The following is a 22,438-nucleotide window of genomic DNA, read 5'->3' as shown; positions in this document are numbered from 1 at the left end:
TATTGGTGGGTGAAACTACACACTACATGAAAAGGTGCATTTTGCCACTGTGTGCATTTTTCTTTGACAATGACATGGGAGGGGCCTCAATGAAGAGCAAGCTACTAGTTGTTGCTTTCCTGTTCAATCCATAGAGAGAACAAGAGATTGATTTTAGATTAAGGAAAACATAGGGCATTCACAGTAAATGTAACAGAAGTTGTGCTAGATAGATATATTTTGTACCTAGTAAAAAAGGTAAAGGTACCCCTGACTGTTAGGTCCAGTCGTGGACGACTGTGGGGTTGTGGCGCTCATCTTGCTCTATAGGCCGAGTGAGCCGGCGTTTGTCCGCAGACAGCTTCTGGGTCATGTGGCCAGCATGACTAAGATGCTTGGTGAACCAGAGCAGTATATGGAAACACTGTTTACCTTCCCACCAGAACAGTAGCTATTTATCTACTTGTACTTTGATGTGCTTTTGAACTGCTAGGTGGGCAGGAGCTGGGACCAAACAACGGGAGCTCACCCCTTCGTGGGGATTCAAACTGCCAACCTTCTGATCGGCTGATCCCTATACTTTGCTTTAGTGTAATCTGGAACCAACAGTCTTCAAGCATATCCTGTGAGACTGTATTTTTCAGTTTTAGGGTGCTTATTTTAAAGGCAAGACCAAGTAGGCTGATTGTGGTATGAGCTTTTATAGCAACAGAACAAGTGTAAAGTGAACTTAAGCCTTCCTATTTGAGAGAAACAATGAAATACTTAAAAGGAGATGGTGCATTTTAAACTCAAATATACCAAACATGAATTTTGTTGTTTTAAATCTCCTCGGAGTACAAATGCAACCCACAACTCCAAAGACCACCAGTGAGATTTTAGTACGAGTGTTGACCAATTACATTGCCTACAGATTACATTTCCTGAGTCTTGAAAGCTGTAAACACAAGAGTTCAAGACAGCCCAAGAAAGCAATTGTTTCAACATCATTCCACAGTCAAGAATATTAGCACGCACATTCAACACTCACCTTTATGGAAGCAACCTGGGACAGGGGGGTAGTTTCTACATGCAGGGCAGTGTGTGTGATGATCCCATTCATTTAAAATAATTGTGTATAAGGATGCTAGGGAACTACAATGTGGTATTGCATCTGATGTGAAACCTGAAGATTGGCACTGAAAGCCCTGCTAGATAGGCCAGGGCAGGAAGAGAGAGCATGAGAAAACCACCTACTCCAAACTCCCTAAAGGAGGGGCAGGAATAATTGTAACGTCAACGTCCCCTATGATCTGTCAAAACATCTCTTGTCTCCCAACGCTAAGAAATATATTCCAAATTTGTTTTACATTTTATTCCGGCCTTACAAGATGTACACAACTGAAACTGATAGCCAATTAAATGAAAATGGACTTATTATGACTGGTTCAAGGTCCTGAAGTAATTTGGAATTAACTGACGGTTATTTTCCACTACATACATCTATTTCCTTCAAATAAGCTCTTTGGCCTCCGGGAAGGTGATAACAAGTAATGTTATCCTATTACTCTGGTCTTGGCAATGACTCAGTGATGGTCCTGTGGAATTCTCAAGTTAGGCAAAGATGAATGTATACTCCAGGGAAAAATTAGCAGCGGTATTTCATTTTGAACAACACTTAAAAACAAAGTAACTTAACATTACATACTGCAGCAAGCTTTGATAATCTTTTGGACTTTTATTAGTCTTACAGTGCCAATATATCAAAACTTATTCATAACCTTTTGTTCCAGACAATAAAAAAGCAAGGCTGTGACAAAACCATTCTGCTCTGAGTAAAATACCAAGGCACCAAGAATTTAAAAATAGCTTTATTGCATACCAGGATCCCACCCCCCAAATGTTTTTAAAATAGCATTAATTTAAATGTAAACCATATTAAAAAAATATTTAATACTGCAATAAAATTGGGGTTATTTACATGCACTGAACAAGTTGTCACCAGAGTCAGGATAACTGTTATGGACAACACATGGCTTCTGCATTCTTACTTCTTTTATAACATAGAAGTATTAAGAACTTCACAAGATAATGGCATTGTTATACTCCAGGTGCAAAATATATCACATTGCCTATTATTAACGTAAAATGCACACATCCAAAACATTTATAGGCGAGGTTATGTGTTATATTATCTACTGCAAGGCAACAACCATTTAAAAATAGTTAACCATATTTTGAAAAAATAAACATTCTGTATAAATCATTGTTAGTTGGATTAATACGTGATCAATTCAGGAACAGCAACACACAAAAATCAAGCTAATAGGAAGCCTCACTTTTATAGGTTATATAATTGGAACCACCGCAAATTTATACATGAGATGAGGAAAATCTGAGATTCAACAGAAACTGGGGAGCTTCTCTTAGTGTGTATCATGCGTGCGTTCCTTGATCAGCAGCAACAGAAAGGCCAACAATAGAAGTAATCTTAACAATAGATTTGCCCCATCCCAAGTGATTTCTGTAAGTCAGATATGAGGCACTTTATCACAGGAATGATTCAATCTGGCTGTGCATCAAGGTGTTTTGAGGTAAAGTAAAAACAGAAGCATCTAGAGGCATATTATTAGGAACTTCCATCTGTAAAGGTGCACAGAAGGAAACAGTCTGGCCTTGAAGGCTGTGCAGTCTCATTGCATTTATCTTTAGCAGATATTAAAGCGAGCCCTTTAGCAGCAGACACTGGAGAGTTTCCCATCACAATGCACTAATTTAAAGTCAAGGGAAGCAAAGCTAAATGTCTTGCTGGAGAATACAAGCACGATCTATTTGCCACCCAGTTCACAAAGCTGATTTTGCTGCTCTACAAGTTTAACTGCTTGCTATGATTTCACAAGCTTTTTGGGGTAACTGGTGTGTGTGTGTGTGACATCTGACTAAGATTATACTAATAAATGCCTTGTTAACAGAGATATGCGATGGTTTTCCAGCAAAAAAAGGCAGGACTGACTGGATGTATTTTCATACCCAAAGCACCTGGAGGGTAAAATTATCCCCCCACCATGGTGGTTACTGCTACCAAAAAGCAATGCACCTTGCTGCAACCCAAAAAGGGATAGACACAGGCCCCTTCTTGCTCTGGAACAACGCTTCTGAAAAATACACACAGACACAAAGGGCCATTTCTTGATTCTGTACTCATATTACCACTGCGGCTCAGAATCCACAGTCCAAAAACTGGGGAAATGGGTGCAAACACAAAATGGGAACATACAGGGAAGCAAGAAAGGAGATATAGTAGCCAGGAAAGAAAACAGGGTGTGGGGAGGAGAATGTGAACATGGGCCTACAGCTAATCACCCTATTTTTATTCTACTTAGTACACTTGGCATAACCACAATGATCGGTGACCTCAAGTTTAAGACCATATGCACCTTGCGAGTTGGATCTAGACTTAAGACCCACTGAAGTCAGTGGAACTTCAGCCACGGCTAAGTCCCATTGATTCCACTGGCTCTGCTTCAAGCACAACTATGCTTGGATCCAACCCATTGGCAACAGAACACCTCCCGCCAACATGGAAGCTGAAGAGAGTTGTGTGGGAGGGGAAAGAAACCACGATTCTATTTTCTAATAGGTTCAACATTTTAAGCTTTCTTCCATTCATACGATATGCTAAATCCAAATCTGAAAGTGTGCCTATACTGTTTTAACTTGAAGAATACATCAACCAGTCATTCCCAAAATATGTGTTAGCGCAAACTGCTGTGACTGTGAGAGAATCACAAGTGTGCTGAGAGAAATAAGTTGTTAAAAGTGTTCCTTTGAGACAGTGGGTATGCCTTCTTGCCAATGACCCTGTGTGAGAGGCAAGTAATTTGCCCGCGGTTCTGTGCTGGGGGTGTAGTTTTGATCACTCTGCTGATCTTGTGTAAAACACACTGCTCTTGGGTCTCTGCGTAATATTTATTTAATAACAGTGGCTAAATGATCCAAATAACACCCATAATGCAGAAATGCAGTAGAGGTACCTGCCTTCAGAAGAGATTACTTTCTGGGCAAATCTATGTGAATCACCATTATAAAATGTCTTCAATTTCAGCTTAGGGAAACGGGGGGCCAAGTATGAGAAGGTTGCCACTCTTGTCTGGTTAGCCAGACTGAAACGCTTTAGGGCAGCACTGCACAATCTTCTGCCCATCATATGTTTTTGACCACAACTCCCACCAGCCCCAGCCAGCCCGGTCAATTGTCAGTGATAATGGAACTTGTAATATCAAACACCTGGAAGACACCAAGTTACCGGGGGGAGGGGGAGGGGGAGGGATCACCCTCTTCTTACCTTCATGCACTGTTCTAGTTCGCCATCAATGGCCCAAAACAATTGGTTTTAAGAGATCAATATGTACAGGCAAGGGTCCCCACCTTCACATTTCTCACTCATTTTCCTACCCCCCATTGACAAATAAGAGCTGCTATTAAAAGGGGGGGGCCTGGTAAAGGGGTGGGCGAAGAGAAGCAGCCCTTTCTCAGCACTGCTTTTGGAATAAAGTTTCTGGTTTATAGATTTCTGGTGATTTCAGCATCATCTCTTATCTGCTTTTAAAAGCCAGCATGCATAAACAAGAGACCAGTCAGATCTTAACAGCATCTCTTTGAAGTGAAAAAGCACAGACGGGTCAGAATTGAGTATTGTAACTAAAAAAACAATAGGCCATTTCATAATGTGTAAAATATGAAATGAATACAAACGTGGAGCAATTCATTGAACTGCAACCAAATACTGATAAGGTATACTCCCACTGGTCATGGGATAATTAATACACTGGGCTCTCAAGTCAACACACTTCCCACAGAAAGTAGGAAAGAGAGAGCTTCTGTACAGGGCTTATCACATCTTATTGTCAATCACAGAAAAAGCTCCCTTCCCCTGTAATCTATCGTCTCTTAACCTTTACTCAGGCAAATAGGTTGTTATAGCTGCACTGAAGACAGGAACAAAATTAATTACTATCAGTATGTGTTTCTAATTTGCATAATCGGAAAAATATATGTAGTACTATACTCTACCTCAGGAGCAGAGGCCTTTTTTTTTTTTTTTTTTTTGCTGGAACCTACAATTAATCAGTAGTTTACCACATTTCTCACAACTGTACTAAGTGTTATTTGTCAAAACGTTTCAACCTTACTTAGGGCAATGTGCTCTTTTTGGCAGAGGCAGCTATCACCATTTATGCCAGCTGGCTTAACTGGTTTCTGTTGGGTGTGGCTTATAAAGCACAACAAGCAAAAGGACAAAAATTATTGGCCTTTTTTGGTTTTAGATTCGTGTGTGTGTGTGTGTGTGTGTGTGTGTGTGTGTGTGTGTGTACCTTTGTGGTTAGGGAGCCCTTTAGGTCTGCTGCAAGATCACTTCCAGCAATATAGAAAGACAGAAATTGCACCTCTGGAAGTATGCACAACCGTATCAAAGACTGCATTGTTTCCAGGGCTGAGGGAATATGTGGAACAAAACTAATCTGGGACAGGGAAGAGGAAGTGGTGTTAGCATTACCAATCTTTAAAATGTATAATTAAGCTGCAATAAAGTGCTAGAAAAGTATTACGCTTCCCTCCTCATCCCCTTTAAAAGAATGGGCCCAGAATTCTCGCTGCTTCATTTAGTGGTAACAGGAGTTACTGAAATGCTATTCACAATGTCTTCATATTGAGGCGGTGGATCCAAGTGATTTGCCGCTTCCTTTCTCCTCGGGCCATTTGCACCAGCCACTTCCTCATACGATGGCGGTGGGTCGTAATTTGACAGCCTGATTGATATTGAGTCTGAACGTCCGTCTGTGTAGCTCAGATATCCTGGAGAGTGTCCATTGCCTTCAAACATCTCTTCCTGGGGGGAATGAAGAATGCTGAGTGGCTGAGGAAGTGGACTGCTTCCATCTGCAACAGTTCTGTCACCTGCGACTTCTCTGGTTCTGCTATGGGCATACATGGAACGTCTATGCATTTTCTTTCTGAACAGGCACCTCCATGTGATAAATATGATAAGAATAATGAAAAAGCCAATGATTAATGGAATCACAAGGTAAAATGGATACCAGTTATGTCCTCCATTGATTTCTCCATTGAGCCTCTTCGTGTAGTCCTTCCAGAACTCCATCTGAAAACATGACAGAAGAAAATAGGTTTTCTGAGATGTCCCTATTTCTGATTGTAGAAATGAGAGGTTTTATGGCTGCACAAAACTACTGCTTCCGGAGTCAGCAAACAAGTATTCTGGCAGGTTTCCATATATGACCTCTCATCAACCAATTTTCATTTCAGTTCCATTAGATGCTCTTTTAACACTTGTGCACACATTTAAGAGTAATTATTTTCCTTTCTCATAATTGCAGGGAGAAGAGGTAGAAAAAAAGACACTCTTTATCGTATTGAGATAAAACAGCAAAATATCTCCCCCATTACATTACTTTGCGGCATAGCACAGCTCATAAGAGCATAAGGACAATATCGAGCCCAGCATCCTGTTCTCCCAGTGGCCAACCAGAGGCCTCTGGGAAATCAGGGAGCAGAACATGAACACAAGAGCACCATCTTCTCCCATGGTTTCCAGCACTGCTGCCTCCAACTGTGGAGATAGAGCACAGACATTGTAACGAGTAGCCATTGTCTCCTTCAGAGACAAAATGTTCTGTGGAGGCTGGTGCATGACAGCAAATGGGGTGCTCCCCTACCAGCCCCAGTCTGCCTCAAACTGCCTGTCCTACCTGCCTTCTTACTAACAACCAATCCAAGGGACGGGGTGCAGTGGGTAGGCAGGACATTGGCTGTCAGTTTCCTCCTCCTTGGTTTGTTTCTCTGGTACGATTCAGCAGGGAGGATGGGGACAAAACCGTAATCAATTTGTCTGTCACTGGCTCTGATTCTACCTACTGTTGGCCTCTTGAGTTTCTACCCTACCTGGCTCAACGAGCACCAGCCAGCACTAAATGTTTGTGAATACTGGGCAGTTTGGCACAGTATAGCAGTTCTCCCTCTCAGCTTGGACAGCCACTTGTAACATTCAAATTTCAATTTATGGCTCAAATGGCTCCACTTTCTATTGCCAGAATATGAATCCAACAGTGAGTGAAATTACCTGAGAAACTAGGGTACAGAGATGTCACAAATTTATAGCTTATTCAGAAGTTAGTCCTGAGTTCAGTGGGATTCATTTTTACCCACTGAATTTAATGGGCCCAACCAAGTAAAACTTAGCTGAACACCACTCAATGATTCCATTAAACCAAGTGCATGAAGTAAGAGAGATAGAGGCAAGAGTTTCTAGTAATCCAGGTTCTCTTTCTTCTTGCTTTCAATTTGCTGCAGTTTTGAACTAACTTCTCGTTCAGAGATTAAAGAAAGTTTTGTGTTCATTATGTCGAAAAGAAATATAAACCAATCCGTATCATTAAAAAGAAAGAAGTGTCTGAAGAAGTGTGCATGCACACGAAAGCTCATACCAAGAACTAACTTAGTTGGTCTTTAAGGTGCTACTGGAAAGAATTTTTTTTGTTTTGATTAAAAAGAAAGTTAACGCAGGAAGCATACCTTTACAACTGCATAGATAACTTACCGTCTTCTCATCATTTTCAAAAGCTTCTCTTGCCTCTTCTCTATTACAAATTTCTTCAAAGCATTCGCGTTCAATGTTTCCTTGCTTTAATTCCTCCAAAAACCCATTAGCCCGCGGATATCTTTTCAGGACTGAATTGGCTTTAGTCTCTGAGATGAACACTGCAAAAACAAAAAACAAAAACAAAAACAACCCAGAGGTCACTAGCAATTTAAAACAGAAGCATTAGGTTTTATTTATTTTATTTAATTCAGGATAATTCTTTTTCTAAGGCAAGGATATGTAAACTTATTTCTAAATAAAGCATGTGTGTCTAGTGATTATATGGTTATCATTTTTAACTGTCCCAAGCACAAGGGCCTGGAGCAGTTAACAAAATTTCAAAGAGTACCAAGCCAGGTGAACAGAACATTCAATGCATTTTAAGCGTCAACCTCATCTCATCCCCGTAAGATCTGAACATGTTTTTGAATTGTCAGCACAGAAACAATCCAGCTTCCGAGGCTGGAATATAATAGCAGAAGGAGGGATGGTAGATGATTCGTGGCTTTTACAGATCAAGTCAAAACCCAAGTTTTTAAATACGCATCTTGTAGTGCCCAGATTCAAGGTTCATTCAGCTGCCACAATTCCTCTGAAGGAAGGATCTAATAGCTGACATAACAGCAGATATAGGCATGGAAAGGAGACAATGCCATTTGCTCCAACACACATACTCTGACACCAAAGATCCTGGCAGGGCATTACACACTCTTCCAAGTGAAAACACAAACTACTAGAACATGCACACAAACTTACCACCATCCATGTTTAGCATTGCTGTCTGGAGAGGTCAGCTGTAACATAAAAAAAGAAGGCACCCATTATTAAATGTGAGGAACATCTCTTATTCGAAGATGTATATAAAAATGATTAAATGTTGTCAAGTTGATGGCCAGCAAAGTTTGAAAAGAGAAGCAGCTTTGTTGTTCAACTCCAGTATCTTGTTTAGTAGCACTAAACACAAAAACTATATTTTTATTTAGAATAATTAATATAGTGATCATCATTAACAAAGACTGGAACGGGTAGAGAAGTTCTACTAGGTGCATAAAGCACAGGAACTTTACACAAAGGTTAGGTAATGACCGTTCATTCCTTTCAAAACATGGGAAGCCTTTTTGTTTTCATGATTTTGAATACATGAGCCACATTGGCAGGATGCAGACAACAGGAGTGCTAGGTCTGGATGGGGGTTGGGGTATTCAAATTCAAACTTCTGCTCAACCATAGAGCTCATCAGCTTTTTAGAGGCTTTAAAGAGTGCTTCTCTTAATGTTTTAATTTTGCTTATTAGCAACTGTGGGTGTTTACTTTCTGGAGCATTAAAGATATAAATCTTGAACTAATTAATGGCCTTGGACAATACAATCTTCCAGTCATATCCATCTGACATGGCTGCTTGGAGGACAGTAATCTGGTGTGTACACTGGAAATACTGCAGACTTGAGCTTAAATGAAAACCAGTTTCACAAAGCGCTGTTCCCATTCAAAGGAAGGCAAGAACGCACATGGCTCAGCATTGTGCGAAACACATGCCTTTCTCCCACATGAGATTTGTGGATATGGGAGCAGCCCATGAGAGAAGCTGAGGAATGCAGCTCAGTTTTTCCTGGTTGCGCTTTCACATGTTGCTCTCCAGAGAAGATCTAAGCATGCCCTCCACTATAGTGTAAACAAATATCTTGAACAGAAGTAAATAAATAGTGTTCTTGAAGGTAATGAATTGCAATGCCGATACATAAATTTAGGGGATCTGTGGGTAATGAAACAGCCTAGACAGCATCTGGAGTGCATATGGCATACTGTGGTCTAGTGGTTAGAGCAGCCTCTCTCAACCTTGGGTCTCTAGATGTTGTTGGACCAAAACTCCCATCATCCCTAGCTAGCAGGCTCAGTAGTCAGGGATGATGGGAGTTGTAGTCCAACAACATCCGATGACCCCAAGGTTAAGAAAGGCTGGGTTAGAGTTTTAGACTAGGACCTGGGAAATCAGGGTTCAAATCTCCACTTTAATTAATTGTTAAATCCCATCCAAATAAACTACCCATCAGAAGTACCCCCCCCCATTTTGTCAGGACTACATTTGTTTACTGGCTCTTATTCTCATTACTCATCCTAGAGAACTCTCTGCCTTGCTTAAACCAGCTTTTAAAAAGTTCAGCGTCATCAAGCATGCAGACAACACCCAACTCCTCAGATGATCTCACTCAGCAGTTTCACACAGAAGTTGAAGAGCATGGGACACAGAATCGGAGCCTGTGGCATCTCGTGGCAGACATGCCTTAGGGCCAAACAGTTGTCCCTCAGTGCTCCCTTTTAGAAATCAGGCACGCAGGTAGGAGCAGAACCACCTGAACATCATATGGTAAATGTGAAGAATCTATCCAAAAGGATATTGTAGTAAATGACATCAAAAGCCACTCCCTGAAGGGTCCAGGAGAATTAACAGGGTTGTACTCCTGGTATTGTTTTTTCCGGCATCAGGAGGCATAGGCCTTCTGAAACAGCAATAAAAGCAATTTCTAATGACAAACCCAGGTTTGAAGCTAGATTTAAATGAATCTACATTTAGAAAGCATTAGAAAACTATTTGATGACAACAAAAAGACCCTGTCTGCCCTTTTTATTGAAACAATGCATTTTAATTGGAATTTAAGGATACCTTAAAAGGATACCTTGAAAGACCTACATTGCTCCCAGTATGCTTCTGAGCACAATTCAAGGTGTTGGTGCTGACCTTTAAAGCCCTAAATGGCCTTGGCCCAGTATACTTGAAGGAGCGTCTCCACCCACATTGTTCTGCCCGGACACTGAGGCCCAGCGCTGAGGGCCTTCTGGTGGTTCCCTCCCTGCCAGAGATGAGGTTCCAGGAAACCAGGCAGAGGGCCTTCTCGGTAGTGGTGCCTGCCCTGTGGAACACCCTTCCATCAGATGTCAAATAAACAACTATCTGACGCTTAGAAGGCATCTGAAGGCAGCCCTGTTTAGGGAAGCTTTTAATGTTTGATGGACTATTGTATTTTAATATTTTGTTGGAAGCCACTCAGAGAGGCTGGGGAAACGCACCCAGATGGGTGGGGTATAAATTATTATTATTATTATTATTATTATTATTATTATTATTATTATTATACCTCCCTTTTTGGAGGAGTATTAAGAGTTTGGCCTGAAAAGCAGCAAGCGTCCTAAGTAATGCACATCTAGAACATGGAAATCCTCTATCTTCTTTTTAAAACCTGGACGCCACCCAATAGAATGAAGCAACAATTCACTGCAAGGAATTTCAGTACTGCACACCAACATAATAAAACTAGATAAATCACAATTAAACAAAAATCACAACCATCAATCTGACATTAAACTCCAGCAAAATCATGAGCAAAAATGCACATCTTTAACTGGCACAAGAAGTTCAACAGCACCGGTGTCAGCTGTATGTCAGAGAGGAAAGTATTCCAAAACTGGGATCCCACCAATGAGAAGGTAGTGCCCTGCACTACACTAAGCAAATTTTAGTTAATGGTGGTACTGGCAGGAGAGCATTATTTATTGTCATACATTGTGTATAAGCTTCTTTGTGTAAATCATTACTATCGAGTGTCTACAACATGGGTAGGCAAACTAAGGCCCAGGGGACAGATCCGGCCCAATCGCCTTCTCAATCCGGCCCATGGACTGTCCAGGAATCAGTGTGTTTTTACATGAGTAGAATGTGTCTTTTTATTTAAAATGCATCTCTGGGTTATTTGTGGGGCATAGGAATTCGTTCACCTCCCCCAAAAAATATAGTCCAGCCCCCCACAAGGTCTAATTGCATTGTATTTACAATGCATCTCCCCACCCCTCAAGAGAGCTAGAATTCAAAACCCAGCCTTTTCCCCAAACTATACAGCAAATGCCAATGACAAGTTTCCCTATCTGATAAGGTACATGTTTTGTTTTTTTAAAAAATCAATACAACAGAGTCGTTTTATGCATGTATACAAGACATGTGAGTTTTATGAAGCAACTTGTGGGTGTTTAGAGAACTGCATGAAATTATTGTGGGGTGCAGAGTATTCTGCAAAGCTTGCTCCTGGCTGGTTTGAGGGAGGGCAAATCCCACAAACACACAGGGACATTCCTCTTAGTAGTCAACACTGAAAGGTGTTGCAAGTACTGCTGAGGAGGGAGAGATATGGCTAATCTAATCTTGGGAGTGACTGCAATGTGCGTATGGCATGGTTCAAGTCTCTTTTTCTTAGCCATATTTTTAGTCTACTCTTCATGCAAAGGTACAGACATGTGTAGAATAAAAAACAGAATAAAAAATAACCAAGCAGCAGCAACAATAAAAATAGAATTCAATATGGCAATGTTGCATGCCATACAAGGTTATGGTGCCAGATGAAAGTCGAAGAACCTAACAGCCCGGCAGGACCAGGTCAAAGACCCACCTAATCCAGCATCCAACCAGATGCTTATGGGACACTGGCAGGCAGGTCCAGAACACAGCAACACTCTTGCCGCATGTGATTTCCAGCAACTGGTATTTGGAAGAATACTGCCTCTGACTGTGGAGGTAGAACATAGCCATCATTCATGACTAATAGCCATTAATAACTTTATCCTCCATGAATAATTCTAATCCTCACTGAAAGCCACCCAGGTTGGTGACCATCCTGTGACAGTGAATGCCATAATTTAACTATGTGCTGCATATTCACTTTTCTCTGTCTGAGCTAACTGTCCTAGAAATGATATCACTCATATCTGAACCAAGGCACTAGGATATTTTAAAACATATTATACAACGGCCCCAATCCAAAGTTAGCCATACTATTGAATCCCACTGATAATTTGTCCAATGGAAATAGTCATAAGTAACTTCTTTTGACCTCAGCAATAGGGCTGGATTGTGGGTCAGATAATAGAACTCTGTATGCTACTCATTTATTAAATAGATATGTAAGTAAGTAAGTAAAAGGTTAGCAAAACGCTTCCAGCACAATATGACGTTTTAGTAATGCGCCTTCCGAGGTAAACAAGGAAATATTTATGAATAATGGCCATTGGACTACGGGGATAGGGCTTTCCCCAATGTCAGCATTGACTTTTATATTAGGAAATATTGTTATTTAGAATGTACCTTATAACAACATAACATTTGGAAGTGGAGCTTGAGGGTGTATGATTTTGAATAAGTTACAGATTTTATATTGTATGTGTCCAGACACATATCTGCACACAATCATATGCATTACTATGTAAACCTAATTCACTTGGGGGTTCTTGGGATGTCTTGTAGCCTAGATGCCCCATGAAGTTGCTACTTCATAAGGCAGTATGTACACATACAAGCCCACCTCCTGTATCTGACTGGGTGTGAACACAAAATAGGTAAAACGGCCAGAAATCTTGGACTACAAAAGTTGCAATCCTTTACCTACTTACTGAGAGTAAGCCCTGTTGAACTCAACTGATCTTATTTCAGAGTATATGTGTATAGGTTTGTACTGTAAAATACACAGCTATTATTCTATCATTGGAAATCTGGAGCTAAAAAGTTTCAAGCAGTGCAGGGCTAGGAAGCTTCTAAGCCTAGGGTCACTTTTACATCATGGAAAAATGGCATTGCTTCAAAGCAGGAAAGTGCATGCATCATCTGCACTCTGCTGCTGTGGGAAATTCCTAATGCGTGCAGTGGCCACAACTGAGATGCAATTATGTCTGATGAGCTGCAACTCTGCCCACACAGCCCTGTGACATGTCACTCTTAGGTTTTGTCTGGGGAGGCTGTAATTCAGTGGTACAGCATCTGTCTTTCACGCAGAAAGTCTCAGGTTCAATCCACAGCATCTCCAGGTGTCTTCTGAGAGAAACGTGCCTGAAATTCTGGAAAGCTGCTGGCATCGGTGTAGCTCATACTGTACTGAGCTAGATGGACCAATGGGTCTGACTCCTATAAGGAACATTTCCTGTTTCCTGTGTCTTTCCCCACACCATAATCATCATTATCATCTATACAACATGCAACACTATCAAGACCTTCACAAGCCTGATGGGTCATCCTTTGCTACATTTGGAGCTAAAGTAATCGCTTTGAACTTTTGTTGAAACTGTCAAGTACAGGCTCACAGGACTACAAATATTGCTGCTCCTGCTAATTTACTAATGATTTCTTCTATGGCAGGCATTTGAAAATGTTTACTTGTTCACTTCTCTTAGGTCCAAGCATATTATCTGGTCTTTGCCAGGATGGGCCATTGATTTGACCCACTTTGTAGATAACTTAATTGTCATCTTTAGTTTTCCTATATTATTCAGTTCCTTTTAAACTTTACATATTAGTGCCACTGGAACCCTGAGATCCATGAATTACAGGAAGGCACCTAGTACTTCCTTGAGACTTATTATTTTAGTCTGTATTGGCATTCCATTGATTTTCCAGGTCTGTTTCTATTAAGGACTCTTTATGCCATTTTTAAAGTTAGTCATGACCCTTAGAACTTTCATTCATTGTTTCCCAAATTTACATATGTGTGCTATTTCAAAAGTGTCTATGCTTTCTTAACTCGTTCCAGTAAAAATCAAATTGCTGAAATACTTAAAAACAACCTGCAAAATTCTAATACTTCTCAGGCAACAAAAGTCATTCTGGTCAACAATGCAAACTGCAAAAACAGCTTACTAAGCAAAACGTTAAAGCCATAGTCAGGAAGCAGAAGTTTCCTGTTTAAAAGCCATCCACTGGGCTTTGTGTTCAACAACTACTGTCTGTGGAAGCCAACCCCAGGATATTGATTGCTGATGCATTTGACAGATAGCAATTGTTGAACACAATTGCATTCTTTCCTTTATTCTTTCCTTTACCAAGATTATCACCAGAGGCCTTCCTCCGTGTGCGTAGGGTAGAATACCTTGCCCAAGGAGTTCTCCCCCTTTCCAATTGTATTTCACAGCAACCCTGAGGGGTAGGTTAAGCCAAGCTCAAGGTCACCCAGTGAACTTCAAGGCCAATGGAGGATTTGAACCCTGATCTCCCAGATCCTAGGCCAACACACTAACCTCTACACCATGCGGGTTCTCAAATATTTGTGTGCTAGCATCTAAACAGCTGAGGATATTAACATGTGTTATCTATGCATTTTAAACCCCATTTCACACTAAAATATCTGCATAAGTAGGGTCAGCCTACTTATGTGTACTTCAAAACAGAAGGAGACTAAATACATGCATGTGCCTTTCATATTTAATGCACAGGTCTGTGCTTGGGCCCTCACATAGCCAAATCAAAACATGTGAGATCTGTGCCATCACCAACCACACACTTCCAACACAGCCAGCAAAATTCGAAGTCTCAGACAAGAAACTTTAAAAAGAACATTTGGTTCTGCACTGCTAGCGCAAGCAGAGATATATTAGACACCAAGTAACCAAACACAGCCACTTGGCAGCGCACATGCTTTCTGCAGCATACTTTGAAGTACAATACCTTCTTTTTGTAAAAACCGCATGGCAGGTCAAAGATGCCTATGACACAGAAAGGGCTGTAGGAGGTCAAAGCTCACTGCAGAAAAACAAAGATAGTGCAGAGCAATTTCCTGATAAATTAAAAACTGGTGAGACTGCAAAGCGAGTGCTTGATGCCGCGAAAGGCAGGGAGGTGGTGGGGGACATAAGGTTACTTCGTGCAGAGAAGCCATTTCACAAGGAGGAAGCAAGCAGCTGCCTGTGATCGGAAAGCGAGGAGGACAGGCCATTCTCTCCCCCTTCCGATTCATGTCAAACGCTCTTTTGGAGTACTTGGAGCCAGCTCCCTTCTCGGGACGCAAATCTCAGAACTACTTTTGTCTTAAAGGAATTAGATCACTTGCTCCTAAAACTTCCCATCATCTCGGCTTCCGAAAACAAAAAACCGAATCCGACAATGGCGTCTCTCCAAAACTCGGGCTGCGAGCCTCTGAAATAAGTCCTGCCGGGCACAAAACATCAGCCCACAACAAACCAAACTCCCTGCGCCCAGATCACCTACCAAGCAACTCCTGCGGCAGGCAGGAAGGAGACCTCCCCTTTCCAACAGCGAGGATCACCGGATACAGGAGAAGGGGCGCCCGGAGAGCTGCCCAAAGGAAACCCCGCTTCGTTATGGCCAGCAGCAGCAGCAGCACCCCCGCGACCCCTACCCAGGGAAAAAGAGCAAGGCTCCGGGACTTCTCTGCCCAGCTCACCTCCCGCCGCCACCTTCCCAAAGCCGTTCCCAGAACCAAACAACTCCCTCACTTTAGGGTGAACCCCGACGGAGGCGCCCGTCCGAAGTCATCTCCCCCCCCCCCCGCAGTCGCCAGCGCCCTTCCTCCCCCCGCCAGGCGCCGGGAAGCAGCCCAGGAGTCACGAACCTCTCCGCGGCAGGAGCGCGCCGCAGCCTCCCTCCTTGACGCGCCGCACCTCCTTCCCTCCGGCAGCCACGGAGAACTTCCCGGCGCTGCAGCGCTCCCAGTTCAGAAAGGCGCATCCGGCGCAGGCGCAACGCGCGCCTAACAACACCCCCGCGACGTTAGGGAAGCTGGGAAAAAAGGAGAGCGGCGCGCGGGGGCGGGGAGACCCTCGCCCCTCCTACGACAATGGCTCTCTAATCCGGTGTTGCTTCTTTCCCCTGTGGGCTCACAGCCAATTCGCTGGAGGCGAAAGGCTTGGCGCTGTGCGTCCCAGCTACTTAGCCGGAGCAACCGAGAGAGGCAGGCCTTCCGCGGAGAAAGCAGTGGGCATGCCGAAGAAACGCCTGGGTTCCATATGCTGCTAACTTCGGCTTGCTCACTCCGATCTTGGCGCCGAAATGTCTGCACCCATGGCTTAGCTCCGTAAGAGGCGTGACCTGGCAAGGGAACATACGGCATATTTGATTATTATTATTTTTGCCTTTAAATCTTAAGCCCGCGGGAACGTCCACAGCTAGGAATATTCACCACACACTTGAGGCATCCTCACCCAAACTTTTCTTGCTAAGGGCCTGTTGCAGCTTTTTGCTCTATTGCCCCATGCTGCACAGACACCAGATCTCGGAAAAGCAAGGAGGCTGTGCAGAAAACCTCTACCAGATTTGAAGGTTTCCTTCTACCTTATTTGTCGTGAGAAAAATAACCCGCTGCGTATTGATTAGTGGGCAGTTAATGATTGTGCCCCCCCCCCAGTAAATGAACAAGAAATATACTATCGACAATGTATCCTTAAGCACACAAAAACATTTATTGTTTGTCACATACCAGGAAAACATTATGGGTGGAACTCAACCAAGTTTTACTCCGTAGATCTATTGAAGTTACGTTTGTTAACTTCGAAGGGTTTATAGCTGTGGTGGGAAATGGACTGTGAGGGGCTGAATAGACTCTTTAATGCTTCACATACAGATTGCTTTAACATCTAGCTTTTGTTTTTGAAATAAATATAGATATTTTCAACACCTTCCCTTTTCTGGTCCATTAAATGTGTCTCTTCAGTTCCAGCGCCAGAGCAGCAAGTGAGATCTTGTCAAAATTCCCCATAATATTGCAGCAGAAACTATGAAAAGCAGGTTAAACTTTGCTGTTAGGCTTTTTGCACATATGTACCAGCTTGGTTTTATCAAGTACAAACCTATGTACACATTGCTATTTACTCCGGCTCCAGTGCAGTCCCGCTGCAGGTGTTTGACGCTGAGTACACATGACATCTGCAGTCTATATCTGCTTCCATACAGTATTGGCACCCATGGTGGGTTTGCTCACACTTTCTGGGCACAATTTCTTAAGGAAATTACAATCGTTATTGGCCATTGACTGGTATTAGATCTCGAACTGGCTTCTATTTTGTCATAAATTAATGCTGACCTAGCTTAAAAACCTTTGGTAATTTTCCTTTTAGTTACGGTTAGACTGGGTATAACACGGGCATGGAATATGTTTCTGTTATTAATGTGAATTACTGGTATAAGAAGCTTTGTTATAAAAAGTTTTGATGGCATTGCAAACCATTGGGGTTAATCACGTATCCACACGCACAAAATTCAAACCAGCTTCCATCTGATTTGAAAACTGAAGTTGCAGTTAAGCTAATGTGAACATTTCAGGTACTTGTTGCACCTGCACAGATTATGGCTTTATTGCATAGGAGTTTGGGAAGCAGAGTTGCAGCTGTGGGGGAAACAAGCCAGGCAATGTGCATCAATTGAAAGCATCCCATCACTTTCTCATGTGTACAGCGACGTAAAAATGCACCTTAATATGCAGTGTATAGGCCACCAGGTGGCGCGTTGGAAGATGGCCGACAATAACATCTCTGACCCATACGAGGTAATTAAGGGGCTGCTATGGGAAGTATGCAGTCTTCCTACCCCCCCCCCCAGGAGACAGGGCGCTGCCTTGCCAGCGGTGTTCACAATGCACCCCCTGATCCGAGAGATGGGGGTGCCGAACACTTGGCACGAACCCTCGGTGAAGTCAGATCTTCCTGATGCCGATTCCAATTAGCGCGTGCTGGTTGCTTCAGCTCAGAATTATAATTGGAAACATATGATTGGAATGAAGCTGAAGCACATACATCAAGTAGTGTTCGAGAGATAAGACTGCTGATTAATGGATCTCTGTGACCGGGAGTGACCTATGGATAAGTAAATTTTCTGATGAATCACCACTAGGAGACTGTATGTTTGGAATGAAGGGGGGGGTGGAGGAAAAAACTTTTTTTCCTTTGCACGATGTGATATTAATAACCCCCAGATAGAAATAAGATCATTGCGTTTTTATTAATCACAAGCAGGAATTCAAGAACTGTGTGAGATCGATTATAACAGGAAAGAGGATTGGTGAACGGTGAGAAAGAGGAATTTTTTAATGACGCAGTTAAAAAACGGTGTCTCGCCAAGACAGGCGAGCCGGAGAAAGAAGGACAGGGGGAGGAGAATCAGGATCGTTCAAAAGAGAAGGAATGTTGGAACGCAAGCTTGACCTGACAGAGCCTCCTGATTCATTTGATTTATTTGGCAAGCCTGAGAAAAGTAAAGGACAGACAGAAGATTAATTTTTTTTAATGGAAGCGTTGAACAGAGGCTGTCCCTGAGCGATATGATCATTGAAGAGTACAAAACCCACACAGAGGATGCCTGTTTTCAATCTGCTTGTGAAAATTATCAGAGATCGCAAAGAAAGGAATATACAATAACAACAAGAAGAGAAAGAAAGTAATAAAGGACTATCTGGATTGAACTGGATAGAACTGTCTAATTAAAGCAGTAATATAAGTGATGTTTGGACTCGTTCAGAGTTTTGGACCTGTGCGGAGCTTGATGTATGGGTACCCCCAACAAAATTTAAAATTTGGCTGTATAATTTGGAACTAATGTGATTTGGATAATGTGATGTGATTGGCCTGTTAATAAAAATTATTTTTTAAATAAAATAAAATAAAATGCAGTGTATAAGTGAGAGAGTGTGTGTGTGTGAACAACATTGCTGCCTTTTAAGCCGCTAATATGTATGTAGCCCAAGAGTATGTAGCCCAAGAGTAATATTATAGTGCAATCCTGTACCTGTTTACCCAAAAGAAAGTCTGATTGAGTTTACCAGGGCTTCCTTCTAGGCAGGTGCATACAGTAATGCATCCCTAATCTATAATATACCTGTATACACCTTCTTAAAAACTTGGTCAACAGGAGGGAGTGAAACACCTTTACTTTCGGTTACTTTATCTGCCTAACAGCTTTATTCTGTAAGCAGAGGTGTATCTAGGCTCCCTTGGCAAGGAGTTGTATCCGTACCTCCAAAGCCAAGAGAAACCATGGACCAGAAACTCAAAAAGTTTGCTTTCCTTGGCCATCGCACTCTGAGCCATGGTGGAGAGGTTCAATTCTGAGCCCCCTGTTCCTCCGCCCTTGTTGGGAGCCAACCTTATCGACCCCTAGGTAGGGTCCTGGCTGTAAGCAAATTGCAGTCAATTGCAAAGCCTGCATTAATTTAAGAGATTGAGCATGTCACCACTTGCAAGCATATTACAACATTGCAAAAATATCTTATCAGGTAAGTATCTTCCTTAGCAAACTAGATGAGGGTTGGGTGCTGCGTGCTGTTTTATCTTGCTTACAGATATTCCTTCTTAAACAAGGTTCAGCCACGTTGGCTAGGCGCTGTATATTGCATATTTACCCTGCTGATGTCTGTGCTACAGTTGTCATTACAAGTCCAGTTTCCAGGGCTACCTGATACCTATTAACCTGACCTGATTTATTTCAGGCTAGTCATCAATTGCTGTTTTAAACAAATATTTAGATTGACAATATAGAGGTTCAAGGAGGACATTATTTGCACTTAAATTCACACAGTCCAATCCTAAGCATGTTTGCTCAGGAGTAATTCCTGTGGTTCAAAGGCTTAACTTCCATGTAAGTAAGTGTGCATAGAATTGTGCATAGAATCATTTGCCCAACTGAACTAGTAGCACTCATTAAACATACACACATTCAGAGCTCTTGTATTCTTTCTACCCTCCATGCGACAGAGAGAACATGCACTGAGGTCTGATAGGCATTTGGCTCTGGGGCAAATTGCATTTCTTCCTCTGATCCCTGTTCCCTTGTACAGGAGCCTACATGCCTTACCAGGTATATATATTGACCTATATTTGACCTCACTCCAAGGGCAGCACCAGTAATTTAGAGTTAGGTTAGATTTAAGTTCAGTTCAGCTTGCTTCAGCTGCTTTATAAATCAAGCTATGTGGCTTGTTTCAAAAACAAAATTGTTCAATTTTAATGAAATTAATTCAATTATTAGTTCAATATATGTACACAAACACTTTTTAAAATATAGCCTCGAGTCCCAGAAATCTATAAAGAATGATTTCTGCCCTGATTTTTCACAGTGGCAGCTCATGCAACAGTTTCATTGCATGGCGCTGTGACTAAAAGTGAGCTGAGCTGGCCAAAGTTAACAGCCTGGGGGAGCTGTGTGAAAGGACTGGTATTTCTGGTGCTTCCAGACAGTTACTGTAAGTCAGGTGGGATTTAATCACACACTGGTAAGTTCAGGTTGCACAATTAAAGCTGGTTTGGAGTTATCGTGCTACAAACTTGGTTCTCCAAAAAATAGGACTATCAGTGATGAGGAAAATGATGAGATCATGCTTGTTTCGATACATCATTGTTTAGCCTCCTTGCAAACAAACTTGCAAACGTTTGTTGAATAAATGCTCAAGAAACCAGTCTGAAAGCCTCTTCTGTTTGCAGCAGAGGAGAAAATGCCCCAGCTTTGATCTCTTGACTCTCTGGGTAGGACTGGGGGAGACAACACTTCTTTCTGAAGAGCTGCTGTCCATTAGTTTGTAGGCAATGCTGAACCGATTAACTTGGCAGGAGGCAGCTTTGTATTGTTATAGGTTTGGGGTAGAGGCCGACTCCCAATCACCTCTAGATTCAGCAAAAGGGTTAGAGTTTGAGCAAACTCATAAATCCGCAAGTTAAGTAGTTTGGTTAAAACTATGAAGAGGGAACAGTTTCGCTCCCTATCATTCCAAACCTGCTATAATGCTATAGCAGAGAAAGGGCACTTTCCAGTGGTGGCACTGCTACAGGAGAATTAAGTCGGGGGACTGGTTTGCCACATCAGACCCACAGGCTGCTGATTCACCAGCTATGATATTTGTTGTGGCACAAAATTGATGATAAGGTGACTTGTGTTGGAATAGCATTGCCTAATGATTTAAAAATATGCACATCTCCCATCTTAATACAAATTGCAAACATGCACTGGATTATGGAGAAAGCTAGAGAGTTCCAGAAAGACATCTACTTCTGCTTCATTGACTATGCAAAAGCCTTTGACTGTGTCAACCACAGCAAACTATGGCAAGTTCTTAAAGAAATGGGAGTGCCAGATCACCTCATCTGTCTCCTGAGAAATCTCTATGTGGGACAAGAAGCTACAGTTAGAACTGGATATGTAACAACTAATTGGTTAAAAATTGGGAAAGGAGTATGACAAGGCTGTATATTTTCTCCCTGCTTATTTTATATGCAGAATTCATCATGCAAAAGGCTCGGCTGGATGAATCTCAAGCTGGAATTAAGATTGCCGGAAGAAATATCAACAACCTCAGATATGCAGATGACACAACCTTGATGGCAGAAAGCGAGGAGGAATTAAAGAACCTTTTAATGAGGGTGAAAGAGGAGAGCGCAAAATATGGTCTGAAGCTCAACATAAAAAAAAGAAGATCATGGCCACTGGTCCCATCACCTCCTGGCAAATAGAAGGGGAAGAAATGGAGGCAGTGAGAGATTTTACTTTCTTGGGCTCCATGATCACTGCAGATGGTGACAGCAGTCACGAAATTAAAAGACGCCTCCTTCTTGGGAGAAAAGTAATGACAAATCTAGACAGCATCTTAAAAAGCAGAGATATCACCTTGCCAACAAAGGTCCGTATAGTTAAAGCTATGGTTTTCCCAGTAGTGATGTATGGAAGTGAGAGCTGGAGCATAGAGAAGGCTAATCGCCGAAGAGTCGATGCTTTTGAATTATGGTGCTGGAGGAGACTCTTGAGAGTCCCATGGACTGCAAGAAGATCAAACCTCTCCATTCTTAAAGATATTAGCCCTGAGTGCTCACTGGAAGGACAGATCATGAAGCTGAGGCTCCAATACTTTGGCCACCTCATGAGAAGAGAAGACTCCCTGGAAAAGACCCTGATGTTGGGAAAGATTGAGGACACAAGAAGGGGACGACAGAGGACAAGATGGTTGGACAGTGTTGTCGAAGCTACCAGCATGAGTTTGACCAAATTGAGGAAGGCAGTGGAAGACAGGAGTGCTCTGGTCC

At 42.2% G+C, this 22,438-nt stretch overlaps 1 protein-coding gene across 4 annotated transcripts; it reads right to left on the bottom strand.

Annotated features, from left to right (window-relative positions):
• Positions 1-1,676: 1,676 nt before the first annotated feature.
• On the bottom strand, positions 1,677-16,155 carry PRRG1 (proline rich and Gla domain 1). 4 transcript variants are annotated; one of them, XM_081908061.1, is made up of 5 exons: positions 15,994-16,135; positions 15,090-15,164; positions 8,372-8,409; positions 7,574-7,734; positions 1,677-6,118 (listed from the first exon to the last, which is right to left on the bottom strand). In XM_081908061.1, exons 3-5 carry the CDS (start codon positions 8,388-8,390, stop codon positions 5,618-5,620), a joined length of 681 nt encoding a protein of 226 aa, XP_081764187.1. In that variant the 5' UTR covers positions 8,391-8,409; positions 15,090-15,164; positions 15,994-16,135; the 3' UTR covers positions 1,677-5,617. The 4 variants fall into 4 exon arrangements, with proteins under 4 accessions (XP_081764187.1, XP_081764186.1, XP_081764189.1 ...); XM_081908060.1 differs by lacking the exon at positions 15,090-15,164 and having other exon boundaries at positions 15,994-16,155; XM_081908063.1 differs by lacking the exons at positions 15,090-15,164; positions 15,994-16,135 and adding an exon at positions 15,781-15,804.
• Between the last annotated feature and the right edge of the window lie 6,283 nt (positions 16,156-22,438).

The sequence above is a fragment of the Podarcis melisellensis genome (genome assembly GCF_964234715.1).
Source record: "Podarcis melisellensis genome assembly, chromosome: 4".
Taxonomy (NCBI): Eukaryota; Metazoa; Chordata; class Lepidosauria; order Squamata; family Lacertidae; genus Podarcis; species Podarcis melisellensis.
Note: the sequence above shows the minus strand (reverse complement) of the source record. Positions and strands in the feature narration are given on the sequence as shown.

Coding starts and splice junctions, on each gene's coding strand:
- PRRG1 (XM_081908060.1), bottom strand. Junction 6,119..7,573: donor TTGAAAATGATGAGAAGACG/GTAAGTTATCTA, acceptor TCATGTTTTCAG/ATGGAGTTCTGGAAGGACTA.